The 22067-nt window shown below is 50.5% G+C and overlaps 1 protein-coding gene across 6 annotated transcripts in view; it reads left to right on the top strand.

The window, feature by feature from the left end:
* The window catches only part of ADAP2 (ArfGAP with dual PH domains 2), a 43494-nt gene extending 29263 nt beyond the window's left edge, over window positions 1-14231 (top strand). For 2 of the 6 annotated variants that reach the window (XM_070061076.1, XM_051824640.2), the window contains 4 exons: window positions 3490-3633; window positions 7079-7241; window positions 11571-11660; window positions 12603-14231. In XM_070061076.1, the coding sequence (XP_069917177.1) occupies window positions 3490-3524 (35 nt within the window). In that variant the 3' untranslated portion in view covers window positions 3525-3633; window positions 7079-7241; window positions 11571-11660; window positions 12603-14231. Of the gene's footprint in view, window positions 1-3489; window positions 3634-7078; window positions 7242-11570; window positions 11775-12602 lie in introns of those variants that run through there. The other 4 variants (XM_051824646.2, XM_070061077.1, XM_070061078.1 and 1 more) reach the window with 4 other exon arrangements.
* The last annotated feature ends 7836 nt before the right edge of the window (window positions 14232-22067 follow it).

Here is a 22067-nt window from a genome sequence, read left to right as displayed (position 1 = left end):
CTCCTGGCTCTTGGCTTCAGCGTGGCCCAGCCTGGTTCTTGGGGGACATTTGGGGAATAAACCAGCAGATAGAAGATATCTCTCTCTCTCCCCATCTCATCCTTCCTTCCTCTCTGTCGCATCAATTAAATAAATGTGATGTCTAGTTGTCCTGGCCCCATTTATTGAAGAGACTGTTCTCCAGTGAGTGGAGTTGTCATCTCTGTAAGAATCTATTGATAATAGATGTTTTGGTTTATTTCTGGTCTCAGTTGTACTCCATTTGCCTATGTGTCTGTCCTTATGCCAGTACCCCATTGTTTTGATTCCCATAGCTTTGTAGTAAATTTTGAATTGGAAATTGCAAGTTTGACATTGTTCTGTTTCAAGATTGTTTTGGCTGTTCAAGGCCCCTTGCAATTCCATATGAATTAGGTTTCCACTTGCACAAAAAAAGGGTGTTGTACTGTTTATAGCAATTGTGCTGAATCTGTAGATTGCTTAGGGGTAGCATTGACATTTAACAATGTTAAGTCTTCTTTCCCCAAAATATAGCATGTCTTTCCAAAATATTCTCTACTTCAGTGATGTTTTATAGTTTTCACTGTATTAGCCTTTCACCTCTTTGTTTAAATTTTCTTAGATGTTTTATTCTTTTTTTTTTTTTTTTTTTTGACAGATAGAATTAGACAGTGAGAGAGAGACAGAAAGAAAGGTCTTCCTTCTGTTGGCTCACCCCCAAAATGGCCACTACGGCTGGAGCTATGCCAATCCAAAGCCAGGAGCCAGGTGCTTCCTCCTGGTCTCCCATGTGGGTGCAGGGGCCCAAGCACTTGGGCCATCCTCCACTGCCCTCCCGGGCCACAGAAGAGAGCTGGACTGAAAGAGGAGCAACCAGGACTAGAACCCGGCACCCATATGGGATGCCAGCGCCGCAGGCGGAGGATTAACCAAGTGAGCCACGGCGCCGGCCCCAGATGTTTCATTCTTTTTTAAAGATTTATTTACTTATTTGAAAGGCAGAGTTAGAGAAAGAGAGATCTTCCACCCTGAGTTCCCTCACTCCTCCCCATGCCAAGAGGCCACAACAGCTAAGGCTGGGGAAGGTGGAAGCCAGGATCCTGGAATTCTATCTGCATCTCCCACATGGGTGGCAGGGGCCCAAGCACTTGAACCATCTTCTGCTGCTTTCTCAGGCGCATTAACTGGGAGCTGGATCAGAAATGGAGCAGGGGCCAGCACTGTGGCGCAGTGGGTTAAACCCCTGGCTTGCTGTGTCAGCATTCCGTAGGGGTGGCAGTTTGAATCGTGGCTGCTTCACTTCAGATCCAGCTCTCTGCTGTGACCTGGGAAAGCAGTAGAAGACAGCCCAAGTCCTTGGGCCCCTGCATCCATGTGGGAGACCCGGAAGAAGCTCCTGGCTTTGGATCAGCTCAGCTCTGGCTGTTGCTGCAAATTGGGGGAGTGAAACAGCAGATGGAAATTGGACTCTCTCTCTATGTCTCTACCTTTCGCTGTAACTCTGTCCTTCAAATAAATGAAATAAATTTTTTTTTTTTTATTTGACAGGTAGTGTTGTAGACAGTGAGAGAGAGAGAGAGAGAGAAAGGTCTTCCTTCCATTGGTTCACCTCCAAAATGACTGTTACGGCCTGCGCTGTGCCGATCCAAAGCCAGGAGCAAGGTGCCCCCTCCTGGTCTCCCATGCAGGTGCAGGGGCCCAAGCACTTGGGCCATCCTCCACTGCCTTCCTGGGCCACAGCAGAGAGCTAGTCTGGAAGAGGAGCAATCGGGACTAGAACCCAGTGCCCATATGGGATACCAGCCCGCAGGCGGAGGATTAACCAAGTGAGCCATGGCGCTGGCCCCCTAAAATAAATCTTTTTTTGTTTTGTTTTGTTTTTAAATTTTTGACAGAGTGGACAGTGAGAGAGAGAGACAGAGAGAAAGGTCTTCCTTTGCTGTTGGTTTACCCTCTAATGGCCGGCGCGTTGCGGCTGGCACATCGCGCTGATCAGAAGCCAGGAGCCAGGTGCTTTTCCTAGTCTCCCATGCGGGTGAAGGGCCCAAGTACTTGGGCCATCCTCCACTGCACTCCCTGGCCATAGCAGAGAGCTGGCCTGGAAGAGGGGCAACCGGGACAGAATCCGGCGCCCCGACCAGGCCTAGAACCCGGTGTGCCGGCGCTGCAAGGCGGAGGATTAGCCTAGTGAGCCGTGGTGCCGGCCCTAAAATAAATCTTAAAAAAAAAAAAATGGAGCAGCTGGGACTGGAGCTAGTGCTTATGTGGAATGCCCGTGTTGCAGGAAGCTGCTTTAACCTGCAGCCCCCATGGCTGGCCCTGTGGTATTTCATTTTTTAGATGCTGTGTAAATGGGACTGCTTTCTTTGTTTCCTTTTTGCATTGTTCATTACAGGTGTATAAAACACAACTGCTTTTGTGTGTTGATCTTGTACCCTGCAACTTTGCTAAGCCATCATTTTTTGTGGCTTTAGGATATTCTATTTATGGAATTAGGTCATGCAAACAGGGATGGTTTTAATTCTTCCTTTCTAATTTGGGTATGTTTTATTTCTTGTTCTTCTTTAATTCTAAGTGTTGTTGTATCTTATTTCTTACAGTTAGGTCTTTGCTCCTTTTTTATTTAATTTTTGTCCATGCTGTCACTGAAGGGACCAAGTTCATTCTCTTATGTAATGATATCCAGTTTTCCCAGTACTATTTGTTGAAAAAACCGTGTTTTTTTCATCAATGGTCTTGGCACCATTGTAAAAAGTCATTTGTACATATAGGAGTGTACTTTAGATAGTTTGGGGAGGGGCTGGTGTTTGGCCTAGCAGCCAAGACCCTACTTGGGACATCCACTTGCCATTCAAATCAAGCCTGGGCTTCAATCCTGGCTTCACTCTGCTCTGTTTTGGTCTGGTGTGGGGCACTTAAAGAGTGATGTGGTAGATGAGAGTGTTTTTTCTCTCTAAGATTTATTTAAGAGTCAGAGGCAGAGAGAGAGAGAGGTCTCCCATCTGCTGGTTCACTCCCCAAATGGCCACAACAGCCAGAGCTGGGCCGAATTGAAACCAGGAGCCAGGAGCTTCTGGTCTCCCACATGGGTGCAGGGGCCCAAGCACTTGAGCCATCTTCTACTGCTTTCCCAGGCCACAACACAGAGCTGGATTGGAGGAGGAGCAGCTGGGACTCGAACTGTTGCTGCAGGCAGAGGCTTAGCCTACTATGCCACAGCACTGGCCCCTCTCGCTCTCTTCTTAACTAAATACAATAAATCAAAAAAAATTTTTTTAATTCACGGGAAGTTTTTTAGGGGACAAAAAGAATAGAAATGTATGCCTAATTTTAAAATAATGTGCATTTTCTGTGAACTTGTTGAAGACTCCTTGTGTGTGAGGGCTGTTATGTGGGGTCTCCACTGTGCACCACTGACCCACATGTGTGTTTACGGCTGTACCAGATGGTTATGGCTCCATCCGGGACCTTGCTTTTGCTCTTTTACAGGTGGTGATACCAAAGAGCCTTACGGAAGTGGGTGAGGAGCTGACGGGACTGGTGCAGCAGCTGGTGGACATCGTCAGGAGCCTCCAGAGTCAGAGACGTCCCCTGGAACCTGGACCGGACGGGGGACTAAGTGCGGAGGGCGCGGTAGGCTCTGCTGGGAGAGGACTGGAGGAGGGTGGGCGGGGCTACGGCCAACTCCCACCTGGAGTCCCCTCCCTCACCCTCCCCTGACTGCCACTCCTGTGTGATTGGAGAGTTGGAATTCTACAGGTAGGGTTGGGAAGGTGGTCCCACCCTGTCACCGCCCTCCCTGAGATCACTGTGACCTCTGCGTAAACCTGCAGACTTTCTCGTCCTTATCTGCATGCAGCTGTGATGCAGCTAGCTGCTCCTTCCGTCTCTTGGTTTCTGGAACTCCTGACCTCTGCTCCCGCCCCGCCCACCACCCCCCCCCCCCCCGCCATTGGTTCTCAGTCTGTTTTACAGCCTCTCTCCCCTCTGCGCTGCAAGTGAATGCTAGAATTCCTCAAGGCAGAGTTACTGGTCCCTTTCTATTCCCGTTTCCTCCAAGTGCTCTTCCTGACTCCCCTGGCTTTAATTATCACCTCCCTGTGCCCAGAGCTTGCCTAGAACCTGCTTTGAGCCCTAGGCTGGTTTTTCCTTATCTCTTCCACTTGGATCCTTATCTTTTCCGCTTGGATATCTCCCGAGGCACATTGCCCTTAAATGAATCCCAAACCCAAACCGTTCCCCCTCTGGGATTTCCCATCTCAGCTCTGGCCCTATTGTCCTTCCAAGGGAGTCGAGTGGTCTCCTCCATCACCTCCATAGGCAGTGTGTCCCAACTCCAAGGCCTGCCTAAATATCTCTCAAATACTTTTACTCCTCTCTAGCTCCTTGGAGACTTCTCTACTCTAAGCCTATGCTAATTTCTTGCCTGATTGCTGTCTCACCCTGCCCCCTCTATCCTGTTCTCTTGGCTGTCCTCAGACTGACTTTCCCTAAAACAAACTTGATTGTGTAACTCATCTGTTTAGAATACTCCCGTGGTGCCTGACCCTCCCAGGACTAACAAGGGTCCGTAGGCTCCCATCCCTGCTGCCTCTCTCCTGTGGTCACCCCACCTCCTGGCTCTGCGCTCCAGCCACACTGGCTGCATCAGTGTCTCTAGTGGGTGTTGCTTCCTCCCACTGTGGGGCCCCCTTCAGGGAGCACTCCTCCTTCACCCCTTCACCTAGGCGGTGCCTGCTTCTCCTTCAGCTTCTAGTTAGAGCATTACTTCCTCAGAGACAAGTCTTCACTGATTTCCTTGAGCAAATCAAGCCCCTCCCTCCATTTAAAAAAGATTATTTATTTATTTGAAAGAGATCTTCCATCCACTGGTTCATTCCCCAAATGGTCTCAATGGCCAGAGATGGGCCAATCTGAAGCCAGGAGCCAGGAGCTTCTTCTGGATCTCCCACATGGGTGCAGGGGTCCAAGCACTTGGCCCATGATTCATTGCTTTCCCAGGCAGAATAGCAGGGAGCTGGATCAGAAGTGGAGCAGCCGGGGCTATGAACTGGTGCCCATATGGAATGCCAGTGCCACACTTGGCAGTTTTACCTGCTACACAGCCCTAGCTCCTTAAATCTCCTTTCAGAGACTCCTAGGATCCAGGTACCTTTCATTTGCAGCAGTTACTGGTTGCAATTTTGTAATGATCTTATTACCTTATTAACATCTGCCCCCTTCTCTTGTGCTGAACTCCAGGCTTCTAATGCCAGAGACTTTGAAGCTCTTGTTCTTTTGTTTTCTGCTGGATCTCCAGGCCCTAGCAATTGGCACACATTAGGTGCTTAGTAAATATCCACTCAGTGGGTCTTCAGGATTGCGATGTGTTGGGATCCAAAGCGTGAAGATCAGATTTTCAGACCTGACACTGCCACCCACTAGTGTTGCGATCTGGAGTAAGTTTTCTCATTTTTCTGAGTCTCTGGTTCCTATCTGAAATATAGGAATGAAAATTCATGGCCGACTGCCTCAGTGTTGTATCATGAGGGTTAAAAAAGAACTTGTTTTGGAGCCCCTGTTGTGGTGCAGTGGTTTAAGCCTCCGCTCGTGATACTGGCATCCCAATATCTAAGTGCCGGTTCCAGGCCCTGGATACCCTGCTTCCAATCCAGCCTTCTGCTGACATGGATGGGAGGGCGGAGGAAGATGGTTCAAGTGCTTGGGTCCCTTCCCTGCCACCCATGCGGGAGGCCTGTAAGGAGTTCCTGGCTTCTGGCTTCAGCCTGGCCCAGACCTGGCCTTTGCAGCCCTTTGAGGAGTGAACTAGCAAATGGAAGGCCTCTCTCTCTGTAACTCTGCCTTTCAAATAAAGAAATAAATCTTTTTAAAAAATGAAATATAAAAACAGAGATCTTGTATTAAAAAGCGCTTGAGCATTGTGGAAATGAAGGCTGATGTGATTCACCATGACCGTGTCGCTGATCTCCATGAACTCCAAGTGCTTTGGAAGATGGGGATAATGAACCAACGTTGTGAGGCTGTTATGCAGCTCAGAGGGGAACAGTACAGGTTGAGCATCTCTAATCTGAAAGCCCGAAATCCAAAATCCAAACCTTGTTGAGCACCAGCATGACCACTGCCACAAGTGGAAAATTCCACCCTAAGCTCCTTCGGTGGAAGTCTAAATGCACACATGCTGAAGACTGCGTAAAGGTATCTTCAGGCTATGTGTGCAAGGTGGGTGTGAAACAGATATTCCAAGTCAAATCCAAACAAAGCAACAACCATAAGCAGAACTGGAAGCACTTCGGGTCCCAGGCATTTTGGACAAGGGGTACTCAGTCAGTACCTGGCTCGTGGAGAGGACTCAGTCGGCTCCCTGCTGACTACTGTCCTGTTCAGTGAAGACAACAGAGAGCGGGCCATGCGAAGTTGGGAGGGAAAGTCAGGCGCTGAAGCTGGGGAGCAGATGGAGGATAACAGGACCGAGGTTAGAAAAACTCAGGGGGTGGGCCGGCGCCGCTGCTCACTAGGCTAATCCTCCGCCTTGCAGCGCCGGCACACCGGGTTCTAGGCCCGGTCGGGGCGCCGGATTCTGTCCCGGTTGCCCCTCTTCCAGGCCAGCTCTCTGCTTTGGCCAGGGAGTGCAGTGGAGGATGGCCCAAGTCCTTGGGCCCTGCACCCCATGGGAGACCAGGAGAAGCACCTGGCTCCTGGCTTCTGATCAGCGCGATGCACTGGCCGCAGCGTGCCGGCCGCGGCGGCCATTGGAGGGTGAACCAACGGCAAAGGAAGACCTTTCTGTCTCTCTCTCTCACTGTCCACTCTGCCTGTCAAAAAGAAAAAAAAAAAAAAAGAAAAAGAAAAAAAAAAAAGAAATCCTTCAGTCGCCTCACCCCCAGCAGTGTTTTTGCTGGACTTGGTGTGACAGCTCCCAGGTTGTTTCGGGGCATGCCTGTTGAGGGCCTTGTTTTGCTTTTAAAGGCTTGCCAGGAGTTTGATGGAAAATTGCAGACAACAGCAGAATGTGAATAGAACATTTGATGGGTTCCGTAGCGGGCTTTCATGTGTTCCTTTTTAAATGATTCATCAATAGGCTTTTTCTTCTGGGGTAGACCTTTCCTTGGCTGCTCCAACCCACGTGACTTCCAGTGCATCTGAAGGGAAAATGGGAGACATTCTTTGCAGCCTGGGAGAAATTCAGGAGAAATTACGAGAAAGCTTCAAGTGGAAAGAGGCTCCTGAAGAGCAGACACGAGGTGAGTGGGTTTTACTCAGTGGGGGAGGGTTACAGGTGCAAGGTGGGGAAAGTGCCAAAGTGCATAAGGGTTTTTTGTTTTTGTTTGTTTGTTTGTTTGTTTTTTGACAGGCAGAGTGGACAGTGAGAGAGAGAGACAGAGAGAAAGGTCTTCCTTTGCCGTTGGTTCACCCTCCAATGGCCGCCGCGGCCGGCGCGCTGATCCGAAGGCAGGAGCCAGGTGCTTCTTCTGGTCTCCCATGGGGTGCAGGGCCCAAGCACCTGGGCCATCCTCCACTGCACTCCCGGGCCCCAGCAGAGAGCTGGCCTGGAAGAGGGGCAACTGGGAAAGAATCCGGCGCCCCGACCGGGACTAGAACCCGTGTGCCAGCGCCACTAGGTGGAGGATTAGCCTCTTGAGCCGCGGCGCCAGCCAGGGTTTTTGCTTTAAGCCCGAGAACCCAGAGGCCACTGTGTCACCATCGTGGCATTGTAAATCTGGGAGGAGTCGGCTGGGATGCTTTGTGGCTGGATATGTCTGTCTTTTATTTCTTTTTAAGATTTATTTTTATTTTAAAGATTTATTTATTTGAAGCCGGCGCCACGGCTCACTAGGCTAATCCTCCGCCTTGCAGCGCCGGCACACCGGGTTCTAGTCCCAGTTGGGGCGCCGGATTCTGTCCCGGTTGCCCCTCTTCCAGGCTAGCTCTCTGCTGTGGCCAGGGAGTGCAGTGGAGGATGGCCCAAGTACTTGGGCCCTGCACCCCATGGGAGACCAGGATAAGTACCTGGCTCCTGCCTTCGGATCAGCGCGGTGCACCGGCTGCAGCGCTGGCCACGGCGGCCATTGGAGGGTGAACCAACGGCAAAAGGAAGACCTTTCTCTCTGTCTCTCTCTCTCTCACTGTCCACTCTGCCTGTCAAAAAAAAAAAAAAAAGATTTATTTATTTGAGAAGTAGAGTTACAGATAGTGAGAAGGAGAGACAGAGAGAGAGGTCTTCCATCTATCTGCTGGTTCACTCCCCAAATAGCCACCTCTCCCGGAGCTGAGCCTATCTGAAGCCAGGAGCCAGGAGCTTCTTCCGGGTCTCCCACATGGGTGCAGGGGCCCAAGGACTTGGACTATCTTCTATTCCTTTCCCAGGCCATAGCAGAGAGCTGGGTCAGAAAAGAAGCAACTAAGACTAGAACCAGTTATTTTTATTTATTTTAAAGGCAGAGTGATAGAGTGAGGAAGATATTTTACATCTGCTGGTTCGCTCCTCAACTGGCCACACAGATGGGGCTGGGCCAGGCCAGTGAGAGGAGCTCTGTCTGGGTCTCCCACATAGGTGCTTTATGAGGAAGCTGAATCAGAAGTAGAGCAGCTAAGAATGTAGGTGGCACTCCAATATGGGATGCCTGTGTTGCAAGCAGCAGCTTAACCCACAGTGCCACAACACCGGCCTCTGGATGTGTTTTTGCATATATTGGGAGTGTGATGTATCACAGGCCCTAAATACTGCTTTCCCAGGCCATAGCAGAGAGCTGGATTGGAAGTGGAGCAGCTGGGACTTGAACCAGCGCCCATATGGATGCTGGCACTACAGGAAATGGCTCTATCTGCTATGCCGCAGTGCCAGCCCCTGCTCCACTTCTGATCCAATTCCCTGCTAATAGTCTGGGAAAACAGTGAAACATGGCCCAAGCACTTGGGCCTTTGCACACATGTGCTCTTGGTTCCTGGCTTTGGATCAGCCCAGCTCTGACTGTTGCAGTCATTTGGGGAGTGAACCAGTGGATGGAAGACCTGTCTCTTTCTGTGTGTGTGTGTGTGTGTGTGTGTGTTTAATTGCCTTTCTTTTTTTTCTTTTCTTTTTTTTTTTTTTTTTTTGACAGGCAGAGTGGACAGTGAGAGAGAGAGACAGAGAGAAAGGTCTTCCTTTTGCCGTTGGTTTACCCTCCAATGGCCGCCACGGTTGGCGCGCTGCGGCTGGCGCACCGCGCTGATCCGATGGCAGGAGCCAGGTACTTATCCTGGTCTCCCATGGGGTGCAGGGCCCAAGCACCTGGGCCATCCTCCACTGCACTCCCTGGCCACAGCAGAGAGCTGGCCTGGAAGAGGGGCAACCGGGACAGAATTCGGTGCCCCGACCGGGACTAGAACCCGGTGTGCCGGCGCCGCAAGGCGGAGGATTAGCCTGGTGAGCCGCGGCGCCGGCCTAATTGCCTTTCAAATACATAAAAAGAAATCTAAAAAAAAAGCGAAGTGACAGAAACTTAATCACTGTGCCAAATACCTGCCCCCAAAAGCAGTATTAAGTATGTCTCCATGGTTGTACAGCTAATCCCCAGAGTTTCTTCGTCTTGCAAAACTGTAGCTCTGTACCCACTAAATGACTTAATTGGCCCTTCCCCTCCCAGCACTTGGCAACCACTCTTCCTCTTGGATTCTCTGTGAATTTGATCACTCCTGGCATGAGTGGACTCCTACAATAATTGTCTCTTTGTGATTGGTGTAATATCGTTTAGATCCATCCATGTGGCACCATGTGGCAGAATTCCTTTTTTAAAAACGTATTCATTTATCTGAATTCCTTTTTTTTTTTTTTTAATATAGGAGCATTTTTTATCTGCGAAACAGAGAGGGAGAAGCAGACAAACTCAAAGAGTTCCTATTGTCCGGTCACTCCCCAAATGCCCACAGTCGTTATAGCTGAGACAAGTCAAAGTCAGGAGCCAGGCACTCAATCCTGCCACATGGGTGGCAGGGAGCCTTCACTGCTGCCTGTCAGGGTTGATATTAGCAGGAAGCTGGAATCAGGAGCACAGCCAGGGCTTAACCTCAGGTATTCCAATGGGGGATGAAGGAGAACCAACCAGCACCTTAACTAGTAGGCCAAATACCCACCCCAGAATGTTTTCTCTTTAAGGCTGAGTGATACTCCATTATATATGCCACCACATTCAGTTTATCCTTCTATCTGGTGTTGTACACTTAGGTTGCTGTAGTACCCTCCTGAATCTTGAGAGTGGCCTCTTGAACAGCTCTCTTGGGGCCGGTGTTATGGTGTAGCAGGTTAAGCAGCCACCTGCGGCGGCCAGCATCCCATATGGGCTCCAGTTTCAGTCCTGGCTGCTCCACTTCCGATCCAGCTTCCTGCCAATGTGCCTGGGAAAGCAGCGAAAGATGACCCAAGTGCTTGGGTCCCTGCAGCCACATGGGATGAAGCTCCTGGATCCTGGCTTCAGATCAGCCCAGCTCTGTCCACTGCGTCCCTTTGGGGAGTTAACCAGCGGATGGAAGATTCTCTCTCTCTCTCTCTCTGTAACTCTGCCTTTCAAATAAGTAGGTCTTAAAGAAAGGAAGGAAGGAAGAAGCACTGCTCTCTTGCTGTCATGCCCAGGCTGCCACAGTGCACACTTGGACAGGGTTTTTCATCTCTTCAATATGAATGTTGGATTTACTTTATGCCACTGCCACTTCAAGCTACAAAAGGGGAAGACTTTACCCTCAGTGTCTACACTCTAGGGCTTCCCTCACTTTCTCTGCTCCCAGCTGGAGTGGTAATTACCCATGTGGTGCTTCAGGTTGATAGTTAACTTCAGTGGCAGGCTAACCTAGTGGTTAGGACACCCGTGTCCCACATCAAGGTGTCTGGGTTTCAGTCCCAGCTCCCGCTCCTGACTCCAGGTTCCTGCTGATGTAGACTCTATGAGGCAGGGGTGATGGCTCAAGGTCTTGGGTCCCTGCCACCCATATGGGAGACCTGGATTGAATTCCCCACTCCTGGCTCCTGCCCTGGCCCAGCCTCAGCTGTTGTGGACATTTGGGTGGTGAATCAGCAGATGGGACCTCTCTGTCTCTGCTTCTCAAATATATAGAAAAAAATAGTCATTAAACTTTAGTGCATCAAGAGGGAATTAGAGGTGGCAGCTGTTGAGACGACGCTCACAGCAACCCATGTTACCTGGCATATATAATGAGTGTAAAGCATTGGCATAGGGATTTTGGATATTCTAGGTGTTGGGGTGCCATGATCCCCTGGGACTGTTATCAGTCAATTCCTTTGACAAAGATGCATCAAACCCTTTCTACGTAAGGCTAGCATGAGGCTTGAATGGTTAAAATATGGACATAAACATGATTCCTGCAAGAAGGGAGCTGAGGGCTTAGATGGGGAAGTGGACAGTAGAAACGTCCACAGTGAGAACAGGGGGCTGGATGTTCTGCCTGACCACGCCCTCACACCCAGAAACGTGCTGGCGATGAGGGGGACAGGCCTGCGCCCGCGTCACCATATTTGTGCACCTCAGTTTTCTTGACTCTTCTTGTTGCAACTTCCCTTCTCAATTGTCTTGGTTCCTTAGTGGAAGTCCCAGAAGCTCCGTCTACCTCTGCGTGCCCCCTGCCTAACCAGAACTGCCCCGCACCCAAGAGGGCCTCTCGGTTTGCTCAATGTGAGTATGTGGACTACGCAAAGCAAGGGGGTTGGCCAGCTGTGTCCATCTCTCTGCTGCTGGACGCTCCTTGGCTTCCTGAACCCCATGTGGGAAGCTGCCAACGATAGCCAGGTGGGTTGAGATGCCCAAATTCCAGACTCACCCAGGCCCAGGAGCACTCACAGGCCAGGCAACCTTTGGGCATGTATTCTAGGGTCACTTATTATACTCACCAGCCTGTTCCCCCAGCTCTTAGGTACTCTGCTGACATGGTCTGGGAAAGACCTTAAAAGCGTGGATCCTGGAGCCAGAGCGGACTGCTTGGGTTTGAGTCCCAGCAGCCATGATCTTGGACAAGTTGGTTAACCTCTTAAAGCTCAAATTCCTTCATCTATAAAATGGACATACTGATAGTACTGCTCTTGTGGGATTGCCACAAGGTGAAATGAGTGCAAGTGGTACAGCAGCTGGGGTATGATGCCACAGAAGGGCTAAGTGTTAGCAATGATTTACGCATTCCACAGGAAGCAGCATGAAATATACAGAATGAGTAAGAGCAGGGCCTTCATCAGGAAGCTCAGGCTTAACTGGCAAGATGGAAATAGCCATAGTCATGCGTCACTGTATCACACAGGTAGAGGATGGTAGCAAGGGAGAACACGAAGAACACAGGGTGTGTTAAGAAAAGCAAGAGGTGGCATTTCGCTTGGTGGGATTCAGCAAGTGCTTCCTGGAACATGGCTAATGAGCAGGAAGAAATAAAAATGGGGAAGGGATATTGTTGATAAAACAACAGCAAGGGTTTGCATACAAAACTGCAAGTTGCTATACCATTTTTTATTAAATTTTGATTAAAACACAATCCCATCAAATGATCTGATGCTGCCTTTTGCTACTTGAGGATCCGTTCACATGGATGATCAAAAGGTGATGGCCGTGCTCTTGTTTTCTTCCTTCCAGGGGCCATCAGCCCGACCTTTGACCTGAGGAGCATCTCCCACAGCCTGTGGGTGTCTGAGGACCAGCGGACGGTGACAGTGTCTCACCACCCACAGTCCTACCCCTGGAGTCGCGAGAGGTTTTCCATCAGCCAGGTCTTTTGCTCCCAGGCCCTCTCTTCCGGGCGGCAGTACTGGGAGGTGGACACTAAGTCTTGCAGCCACTGGGCAGTTGGAGTGGCTTCCTGGGGGATGAGCCGTGACCAGATCCTGGGAAGGACCACGGACTCATGGTGTGTAGAGTGGAAGGGGACCGGCCCGCTGGCTGCGTGGAGCTTGGGCAAGCAAACTCTTCTGGACTCGGACAGACCTGGGGTGGTGGGCGTCTGGTTAGACCTCGAGGAGGGGAAGCTCGCCTTCTATTCAGTGGCCAGTGAGGAGACGCTTCTGTATGAGTGTGAGGTCTCCGCGTCTTCTCCCCTGCACCCTGCCTTCTGGCTGTATGGCTTATGTCCTGGGAATTCCCTAACCATCGAGCAGGGGAAGTTCTAAACGTCCCTTGGTGGTTTTCTGGTCTTCTTGCCTTCAAGCAGGGTGGAAACTTGGCTTAAGAATCCCACGTTCAGGGTGGTCGTTGTGGTGCAGTGGGTTAGGCTGCCACTTGGAATGCCCACATGTATCCAATCCAGCTCCCTGCTGATGCAAACCCTGGAAACAGCAAATGATGGCTCAAGTACTTGGATCCCCGCCACCCATGTGGGAGACCTGGATGGAGTTTCTGGCTCCTGGATTCCATCTAGCCTAGCCCTGGATGCTATGGGCATTTGGGTAGTAAGCCAGCCAATAGAAAATCTCTCCTTTCTCTCTCCCCTCTGCCCCTTTGTCATAAAATAAATGAAAATAAATAAATAAATCAGCTTTAAGAAAGAATCGTATTGGGGGGGGGGAGCAGGCATTTGGCACAGTTGTTAAGATGGGGCTTGGGATACTTGCATCCCTTACCGAAGTGCCTGGCTCAAGTCCCGGCTCCACCTCAGATACAACTTCCTGCTAATGCACACCCTGGGAGGCAGCAGGTGATGGTTAAGTGGTTGAATCCCTGCCACTGGCTTCTGTGTGGCCCAGCCCTGGCTGTTGCAGGAATCTGGGTAGTGAACCGTGGATAGAAAATCTCTCTTTCAAATAAAATGGAAAAAATTTCCCACTTTTGAACTTAATCTTTTTGTGTGGTACAAGATTAAATAAGCAGGGTTGGGGGTGCTTGAACCCTGGTGTTCCAGTGAGAGATTTGTCCCCGCTGACTCCTGGGGGACAACCTGCAGGCCTGGGAGTGTCCTGCCTGAAAGAGTCTGTTCACCTGAGGGCCCTGGGCCGTGCTGTATCAGCCTGACCTCAGTCAGCCGAGTGGGTGGTACGACACGCCTACGTGGTGGACCCCGCTTGAAGCCCTGGACACCAGGCATGGCCTTGCCTCTCTGGCTGACAGTGCTCCGTGCATGTCACCACGCATCCCTGGAGAAGTAAGCGCTGTCCTGTGATGCCACTTGGACAGGACAGTTGCTAGTTCTTCTAAAGCCTACTCTCAGCACCTTCTTCCATTGCTGATTTTATTCTGTGGCTGTTCACTATAATAAACTAAGCATGAGTTTAACAGCTCGGCTGGGGTCTGTGCCTCCTTCTAGTCAACTGTGGAACGTGAGGGTGGTCTTAGGGACACCCCAGACATAAGGGGGATGTGCTACTTACCAGTTGTTGGGCAGTGATGGTACCTGAAATTTAGTGATGTGAAACCCTGCACATTGATCACCTCACAGTTCTGATCGGTTCAGAACTGTGAACCTATCAGATAGTTCTGAACTAACTGAACTAACTGATAGTTCAGTTAGGTGACCCCAGGACCAGGGCAGAGCCGAGCAGGGGCTTCTGCATCAGAGTCTCAGAAATTGCAGGGAGCGCATCGGCTGAGACCGCGGTGGCATCAAGGCTAGCCTGGGAAGGGTCTGCTTCCCCACTGCCATGGTCGGTGCAGCGTTCTTCAGTTCCTGTGGGTTGTTGCACAGGGGGCCTCCGTTTCTTCCTGGCTCTTGGCTGCAGGCCACTCTCGGCTCCTTGCCCCATGGGCCTTTGCAACACGTCTGCTTGCTTCCTCGAGCCAACGAGAGAGTGTTCTAGCAGGATGACACAAAATCTTACACAACATAATCAAATGCACACATAATCACATACATTGCATTGCTCTGGCTTTATCGTGTTGGTTAAAACCAAGTCCGAGGTCCCACCCACATTCAAGGGGAGGGGATTACACAGGATTCGAATCCTGAATAACAGGAGGCCAGGTTCACACTGGCCACCTCATGGGCTATCTGGCTAAGGGTATCATTTCATACTCAATATCCCCTTTTATAAATAAAAATTGTGGCCGGTGCCGTGGCTCAATAGGCTAATCCTCCACCTAGTGGCACGGGCATACCGGGTTCTAGTTCCGGTCGGGGTGCCGGATTCTATTCCAGTTGCCCCTCTTCCAGGCCAGCTCTCTGCTGTGGCCCGGGAGTGCAGTGAAGGATGGCCCAAATCCTTGGGCCCTGCACCTGCATGGGAGACCAGGAGAAGCACCTGGCTCCTGGCTTCTGATCAGCGTGATGCACCAGCCGCAGGAGGGTGAACCAACGGCAAAAGGAAGACCTTTCTCTCTGTCTCTCTCTCTCACTGTCCACTCTGCCTGTCAAAAAATAAAAATAAAAAATAAATAAAAATTGTATTTTAATAAAACAAGTACATAAGGCTGCACTAACCACACCCATGTGCAGCTTAATGAGTTATTGCAAGATCAGCACCTTGTAAGGGCTATAATAAGTGACCGTTCTAGTCGATAAAATCTGCTCTCCACCCGCTGAGCTCCTTCAGGTGCCCCATTCCAGTGACAAACCCATTCTTCCCCCTAAAGGAATTCTGAGTTTCATACTTTCCTTTAGAGTTTTTTTTAAAGATTTATTTTATCTGTTTGAAAGACGGAGTTACAGAGAGAGGTAGAGACAGAGAGAGAGGTCTTCCATCTGATGGTTCACTCCCCAGATGGTTGTAATGGCTGGAGCTGCGCCGATCCAAAGCCAGGAGCCAGGAGCTTCTTCCGGGTCTCCCACATGGGTGCAGGGGCCCAAGGACTTGGGCCATCTTCCACTGCTTTCACAGGCCATAGCAGAGAGCTGGATTGGAAGTGGAGCAGCCAGGACTAGAACCCAACACCCATATGGGATGCTGGTGCTTAAGGCCAGGGAGTTAACCCACTGTGCCACAGCGCCGGGCCCCCTTTAAAGTTTTAACACCCATATATGAATCCAGGACTACAGTGGTTTATTTAGTCTTTATTGTTTTTTAAAAAATTAATTTGCTATTTTTAAAGCATCTTTGTTGAGATATAATTTACATACTATAAAATCCAGCAGTTCAAAGTACACAAATCGGGACTGGCATAGGGCACAGTGTTTAATACGCCACTTTACTTGCTTATAGCCCACACTGAAGTGCCTGAGTTGGAGTCTTAGCTCTGCCTGGGGTTCCAGCTTCCTGCTGATGTGTGCCCTGGGAAGCAGCAGTTGATGGCCAGTTACTTGGGTCCCTGCCACCCACAAGGGAATCCTTGATGGAGTTCCTGGTTCCTGGCATTGGCCTGGTCCAGCCTCAGCCATTGTGGACTCTCTCTCTCTGTCTCTAGCTCTTTGCCTTTCAAATAAATGATAAATAAATGAAAACTTAAAAAGTACATTTTTAATATCCGTTCAGTGGAACCATCGCTGTAATCTAGTTTTAGAACATTTTCATCATGGCAGAAACCCTCATACCCATTCTTAGCTGATATGACTTTTTGGGCTCCTGATCTATATGTCTACCTCTCCCTCGCTTTATAATTTTTAAAAAATATTTATTTATTTATTTATTTGAAAGTCAATAACAGAGACAGTGGGAAAGAGATATCTTCCATCTGCTGGTTCATTCCCCAAATGGCCGCAACAGCCAGGGATGGGCCAGGTGGAAGCCAGGACCTAGAAGCCAGGAGCTTCTTCCAGGTCTCTCATATGGGTGCAGGGGCCCATGCACTTGGGTCATCTTCCACTGCTTTCCCAGGCCATTACAGGGAGCTGGATCAGAAGTGGAGCAGCCAGGACTTGAACTGGTGTCTGTATGGGATGTCGGCACTGCAGGCCGTACACACCACACCACAGCGTCAGCCCCTTTTCCTGATAATTTATCCATAGAAAGCCCCAGACTGGAGTAGCACCTTCCTGTGTTGAAGATGTGGCAGCTCAGCTCTCTTGGACTGGATTGACCAGAAAGCCTTGTCCCACAAGCCAGCCAGGCATCATGGACAGTATGTTTCATCTCTCTCTGCATCTTTCCCCCATGAAATGGAGGTCAGTATGCATTATTTGCCCTTCCACTCCCTCCTCACAGGGCAACTGAAAGCATTAAATAACCAGGTGTGGACAAGGGTGATGGTAGCCACAGCAATAGTGAGCCACCACGCACCCTGGCCTCTGACATCTAGAAACTCACACCTCATTTCTATGCTTATCCTTGAAAGCGGAGTCAGCAGCTTCCTTCCACGTGGTCTGCTGGCTTTGACCCTCACGCCGCCCTGCACCTGGCTCTGTGGGCCTTACTATCTTCCTGCTGACATACAGAAGTAGAAACCCAGATAGAGTCAGCTGGTGATGGCAGAGCTGGGACGGGCCCAGAGTTCCTGCTCTTTAGTTGCTAACATTGTCCTCTGATAAGGTCCCATGCAGAGACCAGAACTTGACCTTCCCCTCTGATGGGACGCAGCTAAGCGTGAGGCCAGGAGGCACTCTTTCTTTCTGATTGGCGGCAGTTGTCTGAGGTTAGTGTAAGTGGCCTTGGAGTGTGGAAGCCTGCACAGGTGCCAGATGACCATGAAAAGGCTTTCTGCCCTCACTTAGAGCGGTGTGGAGCCTGTATCGTCTTCTCACCCAGAATCATCTGGGTCATCTTGATGTTTGCTTTTCGTGCCAAGATTCAGAAAGCAGAGGCTAAGGTCTTAGCCTCTTGGTGGATAAAGACCGTCCCCTGGGGCAGGTGGGATAATGGGGCCTCTGTGAGGGTGGGGTTTATCTGCAGGCCATGTGATCTCCCCTGCCCTGGAGCCAAAGCAGAACTAGGATCACCTTGGTTCCCTGGCCCCTGGCTCATGGTTCCTGTTGGCACAGCCTTTGCAGTTCATTGTCTGTCAAGAACAGCATCCATTCCTCAGACCAAACACAGCAGGAGGCAGCCCGGAGGACGCTCACCTGGCTCTGCAACACCTGTGTGGGGAAATCATACACCCACAGACCGAGCCGGAAAGACTTTCCCTGGGAACCACCCTGTCTATCCAGGCTCCACAAAACACCATAGATGGGATGGCTTCTAAACACCAGGAATTTAGTTCCCGCCCTTCCCAGATCAAGGCAAGACAGATTTGATGTGTAGGGAGGGAGGCACCAATACCACTGCAACAGCGCACCCTCAAGATCTAAGCACCTCCCAGAGGCCCCAGCCCCTCCTTCATGGCCAGGGTTAGGCTTTCAGGATATGGCTCTGGGGAGGGGCACGCTACCGCAGGGACACAAGGGCTCCTGGGGGAACTGCCAGAGATTCCTGGGGCAGCTTCTCACCCCATCTGGGGATATTTCTGTCAAAACATTTGTTTGCTTTCTTAAGGGTTGGGGAAAATTGGAGTAGCCGGGTCAGTGATGTGGCCTGCCTCTGTTTGTCTCCCCCTCTCTTCCCCTCTGCCTCACATACTCACCCCTGGTGAGGCAGCTACTGGAAGGCACTGTTGTGCCCATCACTGGGGTCCAGGGCTCAGGGCTCCTGGAAGAACCACCTGCTCGGCGGGAAGCCACTACCTTGTTGGGATCCAGGCAACCACCAGTGCAGTTCTGTCCACCTGCCCTTGTGTCTCCTTGGAAACCAGGTTTAATTTGAAGACTTCGTTTCCTAGCTGATTGCAGAAACAAACTACAAAATCAAACAGGGCTACTCTCTTGGGAGACCTCTCAGGTCCTTTTGTCCTTGTCAAGGGAGAAGTCCCTTTCCCAGGAGCTCTACGGCTTTGCACAGGAAAGGGGGAATCTTCCTTGACATACGCCCAGCTCCCTCCTTCCTCATTCCCGCTGAGCCCTCAGCCCCAAGCCCCACATTCATCCTCATTCACGATCTCCCAAACCCACTTCAGTGTGTGATCCTAGCACAGGCTGCAGAGCTCCTCTACAACTGTATTGACGTCAAGCTGAAGATGTGCTTTCTGGATTCACCTTCCTAACCAGCCATGTGTGCTTGTTTTTAGTACTACTACACTTCCCAGGCTCTAGCCCTCCATGTGCCACCCGCACGATTCTCACATCCATACATCTCCTGTTCCACTTTTTAAACAAGATTTACTTATGTATTTGAAAGGCAGAGTTGCAGAGAAGGAGGGGAGGGGAGGGGAGGGGAGGGGAGGGGAGGGGAGGGGAGGGGAGGGGAGGAGAGGAGAGGAGAGGAGAGGAGAGGAGAGGAGAGGAGAGGAGAGGAGAGGAGAGGAGAGATAGAGCGAGCTTCCATCCGCTGGTTCACTCCCCAAACGGCCACAACAGTCAGGGCGGGGCCAGGCTGAAGCCAGGGGCCAGGGCCTCCATCCACATCTTCCATGTAGGTGGCAGAGGTCCAAGCACTTGGGCCATCTTCTGCTGCTTTCCCAGGTGCATTAGCAGGGAGCTGGATCTAAGCAGAGCAGCCAGGACTCAAACCGGCACCCATATGGGAGGCCGGCATTGCAGGTGGCAACCTGACCTGCTGTGCCACAATGTCAACTCCTCCTGTTCCATATTTTACTTACTATTTTTCCCCTAAAACTACTCAACCCATCACCTGGTGAAATACACTTATTTCTAGGGTGCTGGCATTGTGGTGCAGCAGGTTAAAGCCTGGCCTGAAGCTCCGGCATCCCATATGGGTGCCGGTTCTAGTCCCGGCTGCTCCTTTTCCGATCTAGCTCTCTGCTATGGCCTGGGAAAGCAGTAGAAGACAGCCCAAGTCCTTGGGCCCCTGCATCTGTGTGGAAGACCTGGAGGAAGCTCCTGGCTCCTGGCTTCAGATCAGCGCAGCTCTGGCCATTGCAGCCATCTGGGGACTGAACCAGCGGATGGAAGACCTCTCTCTCTGTCTCTACCTCTCTCTGTAACTCTTTCAAATACATAAAATAAATATTTAAAAAAAGAAATACACTTATTTCTAAAGGAAACTTTGTAACTTTCGTGGTGGGTGCAGGCTGGAGTCACCTGTTTTAGATAGAAGAGTGACCTAAACATATGTTTCAAGGGGAAGAAAACAATGTAACTAGCTTAGTGTAGTGCTCTGCACAAGGCAGGGGTGCTGTGTCTTATTTAAAAGATGATCAGATGTCAAAGATTTACTGAGGCTTTCACCTTGACTTAATCAGCAGCAAGCAATAGCACGAAGAGGGAACTTTCCAGATACAGCAGTCCCTGTTCCTCAACGTGCCCTGTCCACAATGATCTCTTGTTCTACCACCTGCAAACACGATGCTCAGAGATGGCCCCTCCTCTCCCCAGGTGCTTGACTTTACCGGAGTCTGGATTGTTTTACAGCAGTGTGAACTCAGAAGGACTGTGTCTTCTTTCCTGGCTCATGAGATTGTCTCACCTTTACAAGGGTACTTCAGAAAATTTGCAGAAAAAATGGAATTCAAAGATAAGTTGATTTAGGGGCAAGACATTTTGAAATGCAAGCATCATTTTCTTCATAGAGTGCATTTGCCATGAACTATTTGGAGGTAGTGTCAGATTGCACAGGTGGGGGGCACAGTCCCTCAAGACTGCCCGCGCTTTGATGGCCTGACCCCCAACACCAGGTTGTTATCCCTGTGCTGACCAATCAGCTGAAAGCCCCTCGGTGGGCTCAATGCTTTTGCTTGAACAGCTCCCAGAACTCGGGGAAACTGAGGTTCTTACAGAGGAGATGGGTGAAGAGATGTATGTGTCAAGGAAGGTGGGAAGAGGTGTGGATCATCTGTGCCTTCTCCGGGCACGACATCCTCCAGGAACCCCACATGTTCAGCCTTCCAGATGCTCTGAGGACATTTGGGGGTTGTGGGGGGTCCCGCTGCATAAAAACCTCTGATTAGACCACTGCCCGATGCTGACCACTTCAACCTTCAGCCCCTCTCCCTCTCCCGGAGGCTGGGCCATGGACCTGCAAGGCCCTAACCTCCAATGGTGGCTTGGTTTTTCTAGTGGTCAGTCCCCATCCTGAAGCCACTAGTTATCTCATGAGCATACAAAAGACACTGTTTTTGCTCGAGATGGCCAGGAGATGGACTAAGACCAGATACGTATTTCACAATATCTCCATCTATACCTACATATAATACACATTTGGCCCTGAATCCCTATAGTCCACCAACCATGGATCAAAAATATTTTTAGAACATTGTATATGAGGCTGGTGCCGTGGCTCAATAGGCTAATCCTCCGCCTGCGGTACCAACACACCGGATTCTAGTTCCGGTTGGGGCGCTGGATTCTGTCCTGGTTGCCCCTCTTCCAGGCCAGCTCTCTGCTCTGGCCCAGGAGTGCAATGGAGGATAGCCCAATCCCTTGGGTCCTGCACCCGCATGGGGGACTGGGAGAAGCACCTGGCTCCTGGCTCCTGGCTTCGGATCAGCGCGATGTGCTGGCTGCAGCGCGCTGGCCGCGGCGGCCATTGGAGGGTGAACCAACGGCAAAGGAAGACCTTTCTCTCTGTCTCTCTCTCTCACTGTCCACTCTGCCTGTCCAAAAAAAAAAAAAGGAGCAGCCGGGATTAGAACTGGCACTCATATGGGATGGCGGCACAGCAGGCAGAGGATTAACCCACTGTACCACAGCACCGACTCCAGAGTCCCTGCTCTTAATTACTCAGGCCATTTTGGTGGAAGACAGTCAGGAAGCCTTTGCAACATTAATTATCTCTTAATTGAGAGTTTGAGAAAATGAAGAAGAAACCTGCACTTACTCTCATCAACAGATGAGGCTTTTGTCTGACAATTTTCTTTCAACACAGTGAATTATAATCAAATGCCTTTTAATAAGTAATTCTGCTGAGCCATGTACCTTCAAGTCAAACCAAGCAAACAGAATCCATGTCCTCTAGCGCCCGACCCTGGGGACGGCGCAGAGGACTTGGATGTTTGACCAGCAAGCAGAGTGCATTAGAAGGCAAGATAAAATATTTACCTGGCGCCGAGGCATTGGGCTTTTCCATTCCGCCAGAGCAGGCTTGGCAGGGAAAGCAAAGGGAGCCTTCCTGGCAGGAATGAGAGCTGAATGTGACGAAAAAGCAGATGATGGGTGCTGCTTCGGGTTTAACTGGAGAGGCCAAAGATAGATGGGTCTAAAGGGTGGGACGGATGCCAACCCAAGTCTGTCTTGGCCTCTTGCCCAGGACTGTG

The sequence above is a fragment of the Oryctolagus cuniculus genome, chromosome 17, assembly GCF_964237555.1.
Source record: "Oryctolagus cuniculus chromosome 17, mOryCun1.1, whole genome shotgun sequence".
Taxonomy (NCBI): domain Eukaryota; kingdom Metazoa; phylum Chordata; class Mammalia; order Lagomorpha; family Leporidae; genus Oryctolagus; species Oryctolagus cuniculus.
This window is presented reverse-complemented; position numbering and strand designations above follow the sequence as displayed.